This window comes from Salvelinus namaycush, chromosome 14 (genome assembly GCF_016432855.1).
Source record: "Salvelinus namaycush isolate Seneca chromosome 14, SaNama_1.0, whole genome shotgun sequence".
NCBI classification, from domain to species: domain Eukaryota; kingdom Metazoa; phylum Chordata; class Actinopteri; order Salmoniformes; family Salmonidae; genus Salvelinus; species Salvelinus namaycush.
This window is the reverse complement of record NC_052320.1, coordinates 2,696,966-2,716,191: the sequence shown is the minus strand read 5'-3', so window position 1 is coordinate 2,716,191 and position 19,226 is coordinate 2,696,966. Positions and strand designations below refer to the sequence as shown.

Below are 19,226 nucleotides of genomic sequence, written 5' to 3'. Positions count from 1 at the left end.
AGGCGGGGGTTATGACTTTGTGGCTGTGATAACTAGTGACGACCTCTTCCCTTTCAAGGGAGGTTGTAGGAGAAAGAATCGCTCGCTTGTCTAGTACGGAATCTCAAGATGGCGTCGAGTGGAGGAGATGGAGAACCGGACTGGGCTGCTGATGTACGGCCGCTTTTATCAGCTTCGTACACAGCTTTTGAAACGAAAGAGCTACCTCAGCTTATAGGATCCATAATAAACAGGTAAATATCGTCCCTGTCTGCGAATTGCAGTGCTCTGTTGACAAGAAAGGGCTGTATATAACAGCTAGCTAGCATGCTAACTTGGTTAGCTTCTTCACTCAGCTGGTTTGCATAGTGTTAGCATAGCTTGCTAGCTACAGTAGCTATGCCCAGAAGGAATCTGCTTCATCATCAGGCCGAATAGGGTGTGTAGCGTTACGTGCTAGCAATGTTAGCTAGCTAGGTAAAACAACCCTGACATTATATACTGCAGCTTACGTTGAAGTAAACATTATTGTAAAACCATAAATTCTGAAGCGTTTGTCGTATTTGCATGATAATACAACCCGTTTTAAAGGCGAACATTGTTACTTAGCTAGCTTGTTAAATTGAGGCTTTAGTTAGCCACAGCTAACGAGCTAGCCAGCATTTCTAGCCTCATAAGAATCGAAAACGAAAGCTTAGCCTGTGGTTCTTTTTACTTGACGGTAAATTGTTTATTATGTTGCTGATGCCATTATTGTTCTTGAATGTTTTAGATAATAGTTAAATATGTCAACATCACGAGCGGACAGCTGTTGACGTGATCGTTTCAAATGTCATTTGATGTGGGGCTAGCTAGTTAAGTAAGTTAGCTAACGTTAGCTAAGTATTCAAGATCAACATTTGACTTTGCACTCCCCGATCCGTTCGAGTTGGGTAACGTTAGCACAACGGGCTTTCAACAGCTAACTTAAACAATCTGGGACATTTCCTGCCGTTCAATCAACGGTCGCTTCAGTTATTGATACCCATTGATTTTTGAAGAATATAGTTGCTCTAAACTCAGGCATTTGTAAGCTATCTCGACCGTATTATAACCCAAATAATGATAGGCCTAACAAGGTTGTATGCTTTGTTGTCATTTGAGTACAATGTTTTTATAGCTTCAAATTAGTATCATCATTTCAGAATGTCATGGACTGTCAGCCCTTCCATCCAGAGATGTCTGAATTTGAGTTATTTCTCCAGCCAACTCCCTGAGCTGAGGTGGTGGGGCTGCTGTTGCACATATTTGTTCTAGCCCAACACTAGCAGAACTGATAAAACTAATCAAGTCTTTGGTTAGTTGAATCAGATGTACTTTGCTGACAGGTGTATAAAATCGAGCACACAGCCATACAATCTCCATAGACAAACATTGGCAGTAGAATGGCCTTACTGAAGAGCTCAGTGACTTTCAACTTGGCACGTCATAAGATGCCATTTTTCCAACAAGTCAGTTAGTTAAATTTTTGACCTGCTAGAGCTGCCCAGGTCAATTGTGTGTGCTGTTATTGTGAAGTGGAAACGTCTAGAAGCAACAACGGCAAAGTGGTAGACCACACAAGCTCACAGAAAGGGACCGCTGAAGCGCGTAGTACATTAAAAAATGCGTCTGTCCTCGGTTGCAACACTGACTACCAAGCGCCAAACTGCCTCTGGAAGCAACGTCAGCACAATAACTTTTCGTCGGGAGCTTCCTGAAATGGGTTTCCATGGCCGAGCAGTCGCACACAATCCTAAAATCACCATGCGCAATGCCAAGCGTCGGCTGGAGTGGTGTCAAGCTCGCCGCCATTGAATAACGCTTCACCGTCTGGCAGTCCAACAGACAAATCCGGGTTTGGTGGATGCCAGGAGAACGCTACCTGCCCGAATGCATAGTGCCAACTGTAAAGTTTGGTGGAGGTATAATGGTCTGGGGCGGTTTTTCATGTTTCGGTCTAGGCCCCTTAGTTCCAGTGAGGGGAAATCTTAACGCTACAACATACAATGACAATCTAGATGATTCTGTGGTTCCAACTTTGTGGCAACAGTTTGGGCAAGGCCCTTTCTTGTTTCAGCATGACAATGCCCCCGTGCACAAAGAGAGGTCCATACAGAAATGCTTTGTCGATCGGTGTGGAAGAACTTGACTGGCCAGCACAGAGCCCTGAACTCAACTTCATCGAACACCTTTTGGATGAATTGGAACGCCGACTGCGAGCCAGGCCTAATCGCCCAACACCAGTGCCCGACCTCACTGATGCTCTTGTGGCTGAATGGAACCAAATCCCCCGCAGCAATGTTACAACATCTAATGGAAAGCCTTCCCAGAAGAATGGAGGCTGTTATAGCAGCAAAGGAGGAACCAACTCCATATTAATGCCCATGATTTTGGAATTAGATGTTGGACGAGCAGGTGTCGACATACTTTTGGTCATGTTGTGTATGTACAACAGCAGCTCTGCCACTTCAACTCAGCTCAGGGGCTGGAGAAATATAACCACTCAATTTCATCTCTGGATGCAAGGACTGACAGACAGTCCATGATATGATACTTTTGAACAAAATTTGAAGCTATAATAACATTGTACTCCAGCGACGACAACAAAATACAAACAGATATGTGAATCAGTTTGACCTTTGGTTGGTGGTCCCCCAGGACTGTAAACCACAACATGTACTGTCCTAGAAAAATAAATTCTCAGGGCTTGACATGCAGGGCCGCCTGCTCTCTTGAGGAGGTTTTGGAAGCTCTCCAGACAAGTCGATCATCCCCGTCAATGTCCCAGTGAAATGTTTTTTATTGTAATAATGCTATTTTTCATCTCGACTATATAATTGATAAAAAAAAAAAAAAAGATTCCTAAAGCTGTTTACTCGTTATGCCGATTTTATTTATCACACGCGCTCTGCACACACGTAGCCTATAGATAATCTGTCGGGCAGAGAGAGTTTGCAGCTCTCAAACAGCTGGTTGTTGCTTGGAGCAGTTTACAGAAGATGAAACATCTTGCCTGCCACTACCGCTTATGCAAGTTATATCAACCAGTAAATGCTAAGGCAAGAATGGGTATGCAACCCAGCTATTTTAAAACGTTTTTAAAGTCTTGGTTGAATATTTGCTATACCACAATTCAGTCATCATGGAATAGCCTACCTTGAAAATCAGACATTTTTCTCTAGGCTCTTTGGTCCTTGAAAAGTAATTGAAGTTATGTTAAACAATTTATGATGAGCACGACCATAGCGAGTTGTTGGCTTCAACTTGGTTTTCCATACAACTGCCAGGTCGCAGTTGCAAATGAGAACTTGTTCTCAACTAGCCTACCTGGTGAAATAAATAAAAATATATATAAAGCGTTCCTTTTTGTTTAGTTTTTTTTGCTTTCTCATTTTAAAACATGATACAATAACGAAACTCTTCAACCTCAGCTGGAGAGACTGTTAAGCTACACGGACAGACTTCATTAGTGTGTTTCTGTCAGGAACATACTGTCTATTTAGTCAGGCAATAAGGCCCACATTATTCAGACATATTTTAGAATGAAATAATGTGATTTGATAATGCCTATATATGTCTCTATTTGTCTTGAACTGTAGTTTTGTAATTCATTTATTATGTATTTTGTAAATGACCCTCATTTCCCATGTCATTGCAGTGAATCTGAGATCCTACACCATGATAAACAGTATGAGCCGTTCTACTCGTCCTTCGTGGCGCTCTCTGCTCATTACATCACCACAGTCTGTGGACAAAGTATGTTCCAACGACCCAATAACTACCCATTTTAACTACTTCCTCATTATCTACCATTTTTTTTTTTTTAAACTACTACTACTTTGTAAATGTCTTATTTTTTTGTGAGTAGAGAATTTTTTTTTTTTTATAGTAACACAAATACAGTAGCCTAATTCTGTTTGCAGGCCTGTTTATAGTTAAATGTTTTAAAATTATTATTATTTATTTTTTAAATTAGCTAATTAGTAATTAGAAGGCCACGCATGCATGTTGTCTCTCTGCTTCTCTTTGCCTAGTTACTGTAGTGTTATTTCCTGTTCTTCGTGGCCTTGTAGTATATCACAGTTGTAAATGAGAACTTGTTCTCAACTAGCCTACCTGGTTAAATAAAGGTAAAATATATAAATGTACATTACAATTTTATACTAATATTTAGTGCAGAGGGTTTTGTACATTTTGATCATGAGACAGTTCATATCTGTCCTCTTCTGCCTCTGTTCTCTCCCTCTAGTCCCCAGAAACCAGTTGCTGTCAGTAGCAGCAGCATGTAAAGTATTGATTGAGTTCTCGCTGCTGCGGCTGGAGAACCCTGACGAAGCATGCGCAGTCTCACAGGTGAGAGAAGTACATCCTCGCTGTCCTCAAAGCCTGGTCCCAGATCTGTTTTGGGCAGTTTTTCCACCTCTTTATAAACATTGTCACACCAGTGTTGGCGAAGACCGCGCGAACAGATCTGGGATCAGGCAGGCTATCCGTCCTGCACTGTGTTTATCCAAACATGCCCTGTGTATTTTATCCAGTCTGGTTTTTCTACAGACAGGCAGCAGGGATGTGATTTTTTTCCTGATTAATCTGGAATTCCTCCATTCAGTGCCTTCAAAGTATTCACACCCCTTGACTTTTTCCACGTTTTGTTATTACAGCCTGAATTTAAATTTAATTATATTGAGATTGTCACTGATCTACACACAATACCCCATAATGTCAAAATGTTTTTGAAATGTTTACAAATTCATACATTTAAAGCTGAGAATGTCTCTAGTCAATAAGTATTCAACCCCTTTGTTATAGCAGGGTAGCCTAGTGGTTAGAGCGTTGGACTAGTAACTGAAAGGCTGCAAGTTCAAATCACAGAGCTGACAAGGTATAAATCTGTCGTTCTGCCCCTGATCAGGCAGTTAACCCACTGTTCCTAGGCTGTCATTGAAAATAAGAATTTGTTCTTAACTGACTTGCCTAGTTAAATAAAGGTAAAATAAATAAAAAATGGCAAGCCTAAAAAAGTTCAGGAGTAAAAATGTGCTTATCAAGTCACATAAGTTGCGTGAACTCACTCTGTGTGGAATAATAGTGTTTAACATGATTTTTAAATGACTACCCTGTCTCTGTACACCTCACATACAATTATCTGTAAGGTCCTTCAGTCGAAGCAGTGAATTTCAAACATAGATTCAACCACAAAGACCAGAGGTTTTCCAATGCCTCGCAAAGAAGGGCACCTATTGGTAGATGGATAATATATATATATTTTTAAAAGCAGACATTGAATATCCCTTTGAGTATGGTGAAGTTATTAATTACACTTTGGATGGTGGATCAATACCAGGGCCTAAAATGTCCCTTTTTGGTCCGACAGCCACTATGTCAAGTAGATATAATAAAAAAAAAATGTTTGAAATTAAACCATCAAAACACAAAAACGGATGAGCTTTGTAGTGTTTCTAAAACAATAAATATATACTGTGCCTTCGGAAAGTATTCAGACCCCTTGACTTTTTCCACATATTTTGTTATGTTACAGCCTTATTCTAAAGTAAGATAATAATAAAAAATACTCAACAATCTAGACACACATAATGACAAAGCGAAAGCAGGTTTTTGGAAATGTTTGCAATTGTGTATATACTGTATACTTTACATAAGTTTTCAGACCCTTTACTCAGTACTTTGTTGAAGCACCTTTGACAGTGATTACAGCCTCGAGTCTTCTTGGGTATGACGCTACAAGCTTGGCACAACTGTATTTGGGGAGTTTCTCCCATTCTTCTCTGCAGATCCTCTCAAGCTCTGTCAGGTTGGTTGGGGAGCGTCGATGCACAGCTATTTTCAGGTCTCTCCAGAGATGTTCGACCGGGTTCAAGTCCGGGCTTTGGCTGGGCCACTCAAGGACATTCAGAGACTTGTGCCGAAGCCACTCCTACATTGTCTTGGCTGTGTGATTAGGGTCGTTGTTCTGTTGGAAGGTGAACCTTTGCCCCAGTCTGAGGTCTTGAGCGCTCTGGAGCAGGTTTTCATCAAGGATCTCTCTGTACTTTGCTCTGTTCACATTTCCCGTGTTCCTGACTATTCTCCCAGTCCCTTCTGCTGAAAAACATCCCCACAGCATGATGCTGCCACCACCATGCTTCACCGTAGGGATGGTGCCAAGTTTCCTCCAGATGTGATGCTTGGCATTCAGGCCAAGGAGTTCAATCTTGGTTTCATTAGACCAGAGAATCTTGTTTCTCATGGTCAGAGTCTTTAGGTGCCTTTTGGAAAATCCAAGCGGGCTGTCATGTGCCTTTTTACTGAGGAGTGGCTTCCGTCTGGCCACTCTACCATAAAGGCCTGTTTGGTGGAGTGCTGCAGAGATGGTTGTTCTTCTGGAAGGTTCTCCCATCTCCACAGAGGAACTCTGGAGCTCTGTCAGTGACCATTGGGTTCTTGGTCACCTCCCTGACCAAGGCCCTTCTCCCTCGATTGCTCAGTTTGTCCGGGTGGCCAGCTCTAGGAAGAGTTGATGGTTACAAACTTAATTTAAGAATGATGGAGCCCATTGTGTTCTCGGGTCTCTACAGACAATTCCTTCGACCTCATGGCTTGGTTTTTGCTTTGACATGCACTGTCAACTGTGGGACCTTATATAGACAGGTGTGCGCCATTCCAAATAATGTCCAATCAATTGAATTTACCACAGGTGGACTCCAATCAAGTTGTAGAAACATCTCAAGGATGATCAATGGAAACAGGATGCACCGGTGCTCAATTTTGAGTCTCATAGCAAAGGGTCTGTTTTTATAAATTAGCACCAAAAAAATCTAAAAACCTGTTCTCGCTTTGTCATTATGGGGTATTGTGTGTAGATTGAAGAGGAAAATGTTTTTTATTTAATACATTTTAGAATAAAACTAATGTAACAACGTGGGAGTAGGGACGTGTTCTGGATACTTTCTGAATGCACTGTATTTTCAAGCATGGTGGTGGCTGCATCATGTTATGGGTATGCTTGTCATCTGCAAGTTTTTTTGTGTTTTTTTTTAAGCATAAAAATAAACGTAATGGAGCAAAGCACAGGCGAAATCCTAGTGGTTAACCTGGTTCAGTCTGCTTTCCAACAGACACAGAGACAAATTCACCTTTTCAGCAGGGCAATAACCTAAAACACAAGGCCAAATATACACAGGAGTTGCTTACCAAGACGACATTGAATGTTCCTGAGTGGCCGTGTTACAGTTTTGACATCAATCGGCTTGAAAACCTACGCCATAACTTAAAATTGGCGGTCTAGCAAGGATCAACAACCAACTTGAAAGAGCTTGACACTTTTTTTATTTTTATTTTTTTTAAGTTTAATGGGAAAATATTGTATGATCCAGGTGTGCAAACGTCATAGAGATTTACCCAGAAAGACACAACTGTAATGCCAAAGGTTATTCTAACATGTATTGACTCAGGGGGTTCAATACTTAGTGTTTTGGTTATTCAATTAATACAAAATCAAATAGACATTTCTTCCACTTTGACATTTTAGATTATTCTGTATAGATCGTTTACACAAAAAAATAAATCTATTTTAATCCCACTTTCTAACATATTAAAATGTATGAAGAAAGTCAACAGTTGTGAATACTTTATGAAGGCAATGTAAATAATGGAAACTCAACTAATTCCTTTGCCAAAATCTTGATGTTCTTATTTTGTCCTGGTGATTTTCCCCTCCTTTTCTCTTCAGAAACACCTGATCCTCTTGATAAAGGGGTTGTGTACCGGCTGCAGCCGCCTGGACAGAACAGAGATCATCACCTTCACAGCCATGATGAAGTCGGCCAAACTTCCCCAGACCGTCAAGACACTCTCCGACGGTGAGTCCTCTGTTTTTGCTGAGATACCATCTCACTGTATCAACGTTTTTTAAAGTAGATATGTATCAGATCATTCTACGTTGTTGGAGTATGTAAAATTTAGCCTTTACAATTGTTAGGGTAACAAAGTTTGTAAACAAACCAATGGCTCCGTCTACAAGTCTACTTGTTGCTTAGTTGTTCCCCATGATGAAATTGGGGAGGGAACTGTGGGTCGACCCGCCGTCCCTCTGTCCGTCCGTTCATACGTTAGTCATCTCACACAGCACTGGCACGATTTACATTTTTTTTTAACTTTGGTGAGTGATGCGTCTTACCGTAGAGATCCAGCATACTAAATTACACTCATTGGCCCAATGGTGGGAGCTTTATAGTAATTAACTGAAATGTGTGAGTCACCAGAGAGGAAGAGTTGAAACGAGGGAAAACTGGGACCAAAATCCTTTTTCCCTAGTAGGTGTTGAATTTGGTTAACAAAAAATGGAATGGCTCATTTGCGACGTGTGGCTTACTTGATCGAGTAGAAGTTTTGCTGTGCTTGTTACGAGTGTACTGACAAGTAGGACACGTGACATCCCGGCAACTTTGAGAAAAAAATATTTTATATTTGAGTTGTACCTGTTGTTCACATGCGTGTATCTGCCTTTTCATTGGCTGGAATGGTCCTACCTGATCTTGCCCCCTCCCGACTGCTGTTCCAAAATACATGGCGACCGTATTTTATTATTATATTTTTCCCCCCTCACCTTTATTTAACCAGGTAGGGCAGTTGAGAACAAGTTCTCATTTACAACTGCGACCTGGCCAAAACAAAGCAAAGCAGTGCGACCAAAAACAATAGCGTTATACAAACGTACAGTAAATAACACAATATATGTACAGTGTGTGCAAATGTAGAAGAGTAGGGAGGTAGGCAATAAATAGGCCATAGTGGTGAAATAATGACAATTTAGCATTAACACTGCAGTGATAGATGTGCAGATGATGTGCAAGTAGAGATACTGAGGTGCAAGAGGATAGGTAACATTATGGGGATGAGGTAGTTGGGTGTGCTATTTACAGATTGCCTGTGTACAGTGATTGGTAAGCTGTTCTGACAGCTGATGCTTAAAGTTAATGTGAGTGGACCAAGTAATTGGGCGTCACTCTAAAGCGGGAAGGTGGAACAAACGAGTCAGGAGTAGGTTTTCTTGATTGAACAAAGTTCTATATTGAGGGCATTTGGTCAACACAAACACTCCAACATAATCAATGAAAATCTCCAAAGGAAAAAACATACATCTTCTTCTCCAGATCAAACAGGAACACAATACGATTGTCTTTAAACTACAACAAAAGTCACGGGATTGTCACCGTCCTAATGGTTCTTCATAGATCGCTCCTCTGTCTCGGTGGCCATCTTCCAGAGATAGTTCTTCCCCCCCCTTCTGCTGGTTCCATACTCTCTCTTATAGGGGAAGGAGAATATCTCATTAGTAGTGTCAGCTGTGCTCAATTGCCTCTGGTTACCATGCCTTGTTGGGCTACCATCCGTGAGCCCAGCCTGCCCTCTGGTGGTCCTTCCACATTAAAGAGAGGGAGATAAGACTCCAGCTTCAGAGATTTTTGCAATTCGTTCCAGTCATTGGCAGCAGAGAACTGGAAGGACAGGCGGCCAATGGAAGTGTTTGGCTTTGGGGATGACCAGTGAAATATACTTGCTGAAGCGCGTGCTACGGGTGGGTGTTATAGTGACCAGTGAGCTGAGATAAGCCGGGGCTTTACCTAGCCAAGACTTATAGATGACCTGGAGCCAGTGGGTTTGGCGACGAATATGTGTCGCAGTGGTGGGTAGTATATGGGCCTTTGGTGACAAAACGGATGGCACTGCGATAGACTGCATCCAATTTGCTGAGTAGAGTGTTGGAGGCTATTTTGTAAATGACATTGCCAAAGTCAAGGATCGGTAGGATGGTCAGTTTTACAAGGGTGTGTTTGGCAGCATGAGTGAAGGCGGCTATGTTGCGAAATAGTACGCCGATTTCTAGATTTAACTTTGGATTGGAGATGCTTAATGAGTCTGGAAGGAGAGTTTACAGTCTAACCAGACACCCAGGTATTTGTAGTTGTCCACATATTCTAAGTCAGAACCGTCCAGAGTAGGGATGCTAGTTGGGCGGGCGGGTGCGGGCAGCAATCGGTTGAAATGCATGCATTTAGTTTTGCTTGCATTTAAGAGCAGTTGGAGTCCACGGAAGGACGAGGTTACTTAACAGTGTCCAAAGAAGGGCCAGATGTATACAGAATGGTGTCGTCTGCGTAGAGGTGGATCCGAGAATCACCAGCAGCAAGAGCGACATCGTTGATATATACAGAGAAGAGAGTCGGCCCAAGAATTGAACCCTGTGGTACCCCCATAGAGACTGCCAGAGGTCCGGACAACAGGCCCCCAGATTTGACACACTGAACTCTATCTGAGAAGGAGTTGGTGAACCAGGTGAGGCAATCATTTGAGAAACCAAGGCTATTGAGTCTGCCAATAAGAATACGGTGATTGACAGAGTCGAAAGCCTTGGCCAGGTCGATGAAGACGGCTGCACAGTACTGTCTTTTATCGATGGCGGTTATGATATCGTTTAGGACCTTGAGCGTGGCTTGAGGTGCACCCATGACCAGCTTGGAAACCAGGTTGCATAGCGGAGAAGGTACGGTGGGATTCGAAATGGTCGGTGATCTGTTTGTTAACCTGGCTTTCAAAGATTTTAGAACGGCAGGGCAGGATGGATGTAGGCCTATAACAGTTTGGGTCTACAGTGTTTCCCCCTTTGAAGAGGGGAATGACCGCGGCAGCTTTCCAGTCTTTTAGGGATCGAAAGAGAGGTTGAACAGGCTAGTAATAAGGGGTTTGCAACAATTTCGGAGGATAATTTTAGAAAGAGAGGGTCCAGATTGTCTAGCCCAGCTGATTTGTAGGGATCCAGATTTTGCAGCTCTTTCTGAACATTAGCTGTCTGGATTTTGAGCTGAAGCGAGAGAAAATCAACTCCCATGTTGGTGTGAGATGTTGGCCATTCACGTCTCATATGTTGCTCCACTAAAATATTATATCATGATACGTTAATACATACTGTATTCAGTTTAATTGCCAAAAGTATCCATGGTTGTCAACGCATGCTAAGTCCAATGGGACAAGAAGGCTAATTCGCTAGCTAGTCATGTAGCTTTTACATTTTAGTTTTTCAGTTTTTTAGATTTTTTTTATGTTTAATTAGCTGGATGAATACCATTTATACTTCCTAGCTTAGATTTGGGAAGTTAAACGTTTTCTGAATCTCGTCATCCTTTATATTTGCGTTGTCATTGAGTTGACTGGTAGTAGGTTAAGTGGATGCCCGGGATAGCGGCGAGACCTCTTGGTTAGATAATGCATTCCAGGACAGATGTGGCAGGAGATAGGAGATGAGTAAATAAATGGGGATATTGAGTTTTAAGTAAAAAAAATAAAAAAAATAAAAAAATAATGCTTCATATTAAAATCTACTATTCATGTCCATTTGCTCATCATTGCTCCAGTGTCTCAGACCCTATTCTGTTGCCAGCAACATTGCCTAAAAACAATTGGTCAGTTTATCAAGGCTTTTGGGGAAATCCCAGACCGATGCTGAAACATTGTTACCATTGTGGTTGGTAAGCTGACTGCTTAGGGAGACTAGTTTCTGATTGAAAGCATGGGGATGAAATAACTGATCGCTGCTCAGTTTAGTTTCCACTGTTTTTAGCCGGGAAGTTTCTGGTAAAATATGTATAAATGCCAACAGATAATTTGTTTGTTTGACACGGTGGGATCTTTTTTTGTTGGTTAAATTTGAATTATGTGAAATGATAAGAGTTTAAAATCTGTGTTCACATTTTCAATTCGGTACATGAAAACGTAAGCTTTTGCGTGCACTACGTCACCATGAAAACGTAAGCTTTTGCGTGCACTACGTCACCACGCACTAATTTTGGTCTGCAACAAGTCCATTTGGTAGAAACACACCACCGGTGTGAAAATGCCTTTATTATTTTAGAATATTTACATGAATCTGTCTTCAATATGATGGAAACCTAGCTATTGTTGTATAGTATGAAACCAATCCCATGCGCTAGTGGTCTAGCTCTTATCAGTCTATGAACCCTGTATATTTAGGACCCTCTAAAATCTGCGTTGCGGAGAACCCAGACGGTATCACGTAATCCAGACATTTAAAGCGGAATTCAACAATTTTCTAAAATGTATTGAACTTGTTAGAAAATGCATTCATTTGCCCAAGTTAATCACAATACATCAATGCAGCTTTCTTAAACGGCACAGGAATGGCCCTGTCTGTGTGTGAGGTGCGCGCGTATGTCTACAGTTTGTGTAGCCATTAGCTAAAATGCTTATTAAATAACCACATTCTTGTACAGATGGAAAGGCTTTTCCAAAAAATCTTTTCAATTAAATGTTAAAGCCCCCATGCAGTCTTTGTCATTTTATTTTTTAAATCACTGTATGTCGCTCAGTCTGATCGTGTGGGCGTTAGGAAACAAATGAAGATATTTTCATACACAGCTCTGATTGGCTGGTTTGGATGGTCTAGAGCCCTTACCCAGATGAATAGTCATTGGTCTATTGTAATCAGATCACATTGTGACATGATGTGGGCCAAAAGTTCCATCCCACCTGAACAGGTTGAAATTCCCTATTTTAGTTTTTATATGAATCTTTTTTTATTTTTATTAGGTTATTTTTTATTTCTTTTTCTTTTTCTTCAAACAGCTATTACACAAAAAAGGCAACACTGAAAATGTGAACATTTAGTTATTTTGATCTCGAAGTGTGTAAATATAGAATAAGGTAATCACATTATTAACTGCACTGCCCCTTTCACTACCTATGCCTACCTGGCTGAATGGTATCCTGAATATTTGCATAAATCCAGTGGCCATTTGTTAAGCAAACTCTGCCATCACATGAGTGCTAAAGGGCACACTTGTATTAAAGGGTAACGACACCCGTAAAATCGAAATTTTCTTAGATTTTTTTTCAAGACCTCGAAAGTGGTGTGGTGATGTGGTGTAAGCATTGTGTTGTGTACTTGCAACATCAAATTGTTTTCCTATTTAATAAAAGGTGTGATTTTTTAAATTTGTTTAAATAATAATTATAGCGAAAACCTGATTCTTTTTTTTCTTTCTACGGAAACCTGTAAAAGTAGGAAATACATTTTTATAGGGCCCTATATACTGTTATTTAGAAGATATTCTATTTGACTTCTATTGGATTCTATCCCATCCTCTAGTCTATTGGTCTAGACAGCATCTCATCATCAGTCTATGGACCAGTGTTATTTGACTAGTGCTGGGCTGGCAGAAAGGGAGCTTTGTTCCCCTGCTTATGTCAGTAGGGATTTAGCCCTTTCACATTCCCACATGGATGGTCATTGGTCCCTGCCCAGAGACGGGGTTGTGTGTCTGTGTGTGTGCTTGAGTGTTTTTCTGTATTTGTGTGTCTGTGTTGTAGACCTGTTTGTCCTCTAGTGTTGTCACGGTACCATGTTTAGTGTCTCGAATACCAAAACAATACCACAGTTTAAAATAAAAGGCATATTAGTCAGTCATAGAATGTCACTCGATCCAGAATCTCAGCTCCTGCCCTGTCCAATCGTTGGGCATCGTTTGAGTTCAATATCATTACATTTGAAATGTTTAACTTTTTTTAAGAGACAGCCTTGTATGCTTTAACCTGTCTAGGACTGGGGTTCTCTCGCCAACAGCCAATGAAATTGCAGTGTGCCAAATTCAATCAACAAATCTCATAATTCAATTTTCTCAAACATACAAGTATTAGACACCATTTTAAAGAAACTTCTCGTTAATCCAACCACAGTGTCCGATTTCAAAAAAGCTTTTCGGGCGAAAGCAGAACATATCATTATGTTAGGTCAGCAACTAGTCACAGAAAGCATACAGCGATTTTCCAACCAAAGAGAGGAGTCACAAAAAGCAGAAATATTGATAAAGTTAATCACTAACCTTTGATATTCTTCATCAGATGACACTCCCGGGACAACATGTGACACAATACATGTATGTTTTGTTCGATCAAGTTCATATTTATATCCAGAAACCTCAGTTTACATTTGGCTTTGCCTCCAAAACATCCCGTGAATTTGCACAGAGCCACATCAAATCACAGATCACAGAAATACTCATAATAAACATTAATAAAAGATACAAGTGTTATTCACAGATTTAAAGATATACTTCTTAATGCAACCGCTGTGTCAGATGTTAAAAAAACTTTACGGAAAAAGCAAACCATGCAATAATCTGAGTACGGCGCTCAGACCAACACAACCCAAGAAGATATCCGCCATGTTGGAGTCAACATAAGTCAGAAATAGCATTATAAATATTCACTTTGATGATCTTCGTCAGAATGCACTCCCAGGAATCCCAGTTCCACAAATGTTTGATTTGTTCCATAAAGTCCATCATTTATGTCCAAATTCCTCCTTGTTGTTCGCGCGTTCAGTACACAATCTAAACTCACGATGCGCGGGCAGGTCCAGGCAAAAGTTCAGACGAAAAGTCATATTACAGTCTGTAGAAACATGTCAAACGAAGTATAGAATTAATCTTTAGGATGTTTTTAACATAAATCTTCAATACTGTTCCAACCGGAGAATTCCTTTGTCTGTAGAAAATCAAATGGAACAGCGCTCGCTCTCACGTGAACGAGCTTCACGAGCTCAAAGCATTCTGCCAGACCTCTGACTCATTCTCCTCTCATTCGGCCCCACTTCACAGTAGAAGCATCAGACAGGTTCTAAAGACCGTTGACATCTAGTGGAAGCCTTAGGAAGTGCAACATGACCCATATCCCACTGTATCTTCAATTGGGAATGAGTTGAAAAACAACCAACCTCACATTTCCCACTTCCTGGTTGGATTTTTTTCTCAGGTTTTGGCCTGCCATATGAGTTCTGTTATACTCACAGACATCATTCAAACAGTTTTAGAAACTTCAGAGTGTTTTATATCCAAATCTACTAATAATATGCATATATTAGCAACTGGGACTGAGTAGCAGGCAGTTTACTCTGGTCACGCTTTTCATCCAAACGTGAAAATGCTGCCCCCGCTTAACCCGGAAGCCAGACGCACAAATGTGTTGGAGAAAACAGAGTTCAACTGACGACCGAGGTCAGCCTGCAGGCTCCCGGCCCAACACAAGGAGTCGCTAGAGCCCCATGAGCCAAGTAAAGCCCCCCTCCCGTCCAAACCCTCCCCTACCCCAGACGACGCACTATGGGACTCCTGCTCACGGCTGGTTGTGACACAGCCTGAAAACAAACCCGGGTCTGTAGTGATGCCTTAGACAGCTGCGCCACTCGAAAGGCCTTTATTACGTTCTTTTTTTATAATAAAAAAACCTGCCGATGACAAGCATACCCATAACATGATTCAGCCACAACCATTCTTGAAAATATGAAGTTGTACTCAGTGATGTTGTGTTGGATTTGCCCCAAACACAACTCTTTGTATTCAGGGTATACATTTCTTTGCCAAATGTTTTTGCAGTTTTACTTTAGGGCCTACGTATGTGTTGGCATATTTTTTATTCTGTACAGGCTTCCTTCTTTTGACTTAGTCAATTAGGTTAGTATTGTGGGAAATTACAATGTTGGTCCATGCTCAGTTGTCTCCTATCACAGCCATTAAACTCTGTAACTGTTTTAAAGTCACCACTGGTCTCATGGTGAAATCACTGAGCGGTTTCCTTCCTCTCCGGAAACTGAGTTAGGAAGGATGCCTGTATCTTTGTAGTGGACTGGGTGTATTGGTACACCACCCAAAGTGTAATTAACAACTTCACCATGCTCAACGGGATATTCAATGTCTACTAATAGGTGCCCTTCTTTACGAGGCACTGAAAAACGTCCCTGGTCTTTGTGGTTGAATCTGTGCTTGAAATTCACTGCTCGACTGAGGGACCTTACAATTATCTGTATGTGTGGAGTACAGAGATGAGGTACACTATTGCACACAGAGTGAGACCATCTAACTTATGTGAATTATTATGCACATTTTTACTCCTGAACTTATTTAGGCTTGCCATAACAAAGGTGTTGAATACTTATTTGTAATGAATTTGTAAACACAATTCTAAAACATAATTCCACTGACGTTATGGGGTATTGTGTGTAGGCCAGTGACACAAAATATACATTTAACTCATTTTAAATGCAGGCTGTAACAAAACAAAATGTGGAACATGTTAAGAGGTGTGAATTCTTTCTGAAGGCACTGTGGCCTACAAATCTGGAATCTGTCTCTTTATATGGACCTTGTTTTGCGAACAATAATTAACATTTTCAATATTTCTTCATGCCGTGTCGCATTATTCAATTGTGTTAACTTCTGTGCATCATGTGTGGTGAGCTTGATGCAGCCCAGACTCCCAGTACAGGCTAACAGTGAGTTAGTGGAGCAGGCATGGTGCAGGCCAGACTCCCAGTGAAGGCTAGCAGTGGAGCAGGCATGGTGCAGGCCAGACTCCCAGTGCAGGCTAGCAGTGGAGCAGGCATGGTGCAGGCCAGACTCCCAGTGAAGGCTAGCAGTGGAGCAGGCATGGTGCAGGCTAGCAGTGGAGCAGGCATGGTGCAGGCCAGACTCCCAGTGCAGGCTAGCAGTGGAACAGGCATGGTGCAGGCCAGACTCCCAGTGCAGGCTAGCAGTGGAGCAGGCATGGTGCAGGCCAGACTCCCAGTGCAGGCTAGCAGTGGAGCAGGCATGGTGCAGGCCAGACTCCCAGTGCAGGCTAGCAGTGGAGCAGGCATGGTGCAGGCCAGACTCCCAGTGCAGGCTAGCAGTGGAGCAGGCATAGTGCAGGCCAGACTCCCAGTGCAGGCTAGCAGTGGAGCAGGCATGGTGCAGGCCAGACTCCCAGTGCAGGCTAGCAGTGGAGCAGGCATGGTGCAGGCCAGACTCCCAGTGCAGGCTAGCAGTGGAGCAGGCATGGTGCAGGCCAGACTCCCAGCGCAGGCTAGCAGTGGAACAGGCATGGGGGACATTGGCTGTGCTGATAGACAGACTTGTTTGACAGAAGTACTGAAAGTAACAAAATGTCTAGTATCGAACCGTTTTTCATGTTGTAGTATCCAAGGGTCACTAATGTAGACCTTGGGTCACTAATGTAGACCTTGGGTCACTTTAATGTAGACCTTGGGTCACTTTAATGTAGACCTTGGGTCACTAATGTCTTGTGTCTGTTAGTCTGTGTCAATATTGTCCGTCTTTGTATGTCCATGCCTGTGTGTTCTGTGTTTTTCCCTGAAGGAGATTCCCTCTCCTGAGCTGCATGTGTTTGTCTGTTTTCTATATTGTCTTTAAAAGTCTGTTCTATACCAGTCTGTTCTATACCAGTCTGTTCTATACCAGTGTGTCTCACTCTGCCCTGTGTCTCCTCCTCTCTCAGTGGAGGACCAGAAGGAGGTGCTGTCTCCAGTGAACCCCGAGCTGCGACACAAGGAAGTACAGATGAATTTCTTCAATCAGCTGACCTCTGTGTTCAACCCTGACCTCACCGTGCTGGCCTCTCCCTCAGGACGCACACAGGTCAGTGTAACGGGAGGAGCGGAATGGGGACTGTGCAGTGTAACGGGAGGAGCGGAATGGGGACTGTGCAGTGTAACGGGAGGAGCGGAATGGGGACTGTGCAGTGTAACGGGAGGAGCGGAATGGGGACTGTGCAGTGTAACGGGAGGAGCGGAATGGGGACTGTGCAGTGTAACGGGAGGAGCGGAATGGGGACTGTGCAGTGTAACGGGAGGAGCGGAATGGGGACTGTGCAGTGTAACGGGAGGAGCGGAATGGGGACTGTGCAGTGTAACGGGAGGAGCGGAATGGGGACTGTGCAGTGTAACGGGAGGAGCGGCATGGGGACTGTGCAGTGTAACGGGAGGAGCGGCATGGGGACTGTGCAGTGTAACGGGAGGAGCGGCATGGGGACTGTGCAGTGTAACGGGAGGAGCGGCATGGGGACTGTGCAGTGTAACGGGAGGAGCGGCATGGGGACTGTGCAGTGTAACGGGAGGAGCGGCATGGGGACTGTGCAGTGTAACGGGAGGAGCGGCATGGGGACTGTGCAGTGTAACGGGAGGAGCGGCATGGGGACTGTGCAGTGTAACGGGAGGAGCGGCATGGGGACTGTGCAGTGTAACGGGAGGAGCGGCATGGGGACTGTGCAGTGTAACGGGAGGAGCGGCATGGGGACTGTGCAGTGTAACGGGAGGAGCGGCATGGGGACTGTGCAGTGTAACGGGAGGAGCGGCATGGGGACTGTGCAGTGTAACGGGAGGAGCGGCATGGGGACTGTGCAGTGTAACGGGAGGAGCGGCATGGGGACTGTGCAGTGTAACGGGAGGAGCGGCATGGGGACTGTGCAGTGTAACGGGAGGAGCGGCATGGGGACTGTGCAGTGTAACGGGAGGAGCGGCATGGGGACTGTGCAGTGTAACGGGAGGAGCGGCATGGGGACTGTGCAGTGTAACGGGAGGAGCGGCATGGGGACTGTGCAGTGTACAATTGACATGAATGAATTGGGGGCGCAAACCAATGGGGACTGTGCAGTGTAACGGGAGGAGCGGCATGGGGACTGTGCAGTGTAACGGGAGGAGCGGCATGGGGACTGTGCAGTGTAACGGGAGGAGCGGCATGGGGACTGTGCAGTGTAACGGGAGGAGCGGCATGGGGACTGTGCAGTGTAACGGGAGGAGCGGCATGGGGACTGTGCAGTGTAACGGGAGGAGCGGCATGGGGACTGTGCAGTGTAACGGGAGGAGCGGCATGGGGACTGTGCAGTGTAACGGGAGGAGCGGCATGGGGACTGTGCAGTGTAACGGGAGGAGCGGCATGGGGACTGTGCAGTGTAACGGGAGGAGCGGCATGGGGACTGTGCAGTGTAACGGGAGGAGCGGCATGGGGACTGTGCAGTGTAACGGGAGGAGCGGCATGGGGACTGTGCAGTGTAACGGGGGGAGCGGCATGGGGACTGTGCAGTGTAACGGGGGGAGCGGCATGGGGACTGTGCAGTGTAACGGGGGGAGCGGCATGGGGACTGTGCAGTGTAACGGGGGGAGCGGCATGGGGACTGTGCAGTGTAACGGGGGGAGCGGCATGGGGACTGTGCAGTGTAACGGGGGAGCGGCATGGGGACTGTGCAGTGTAACGGGGGAGCGGCATGGGGACTGTGCAGTGTAACGGGGGGAGCGGCATGGGGACTGTGCAGTGTAACGGGGGGAGCGGCATGGGGACTGTGCAGTGTAACGGGGGGAGCGGCATGGGGACTGTGTGTTTTTG

General features: G+C 43.8%; 1 protein-coding gene across 1 annotated transcript in view; it reads left to right on the top strand.

The window, feature by feature from the left end:
- Positions 1-108: 108 nt before the first annotated feature.
- The window catches only part of ubr4 (ubiquitin protein ligase E3 component n-recognin 4), a 120,823-nt gene continuing 101,705 nt past the window's right edge, over positions 109-19,226 (top strand). The window contains exons 1-5 of the mRNA XM_039007802.1: positions 109-233; positions 3,659-3,756; positions 4,250-4,353; positions 7,730-7,859; positions 17,344-17,483. Coding sequence (XP_038863730.1) covers positions 109-233; positions 3,659-3,756; positions 4,250-4,353; positions 7,730-7,859; positions 17,344-17,483 — 597 coding nt within the window. The remainder of the gene's footprint in view (positions 234-3,658; positions 3,757-4,249; positions 4,354-7,729; positions 7,860-17,343; positions 17,484-19,226) is intronic.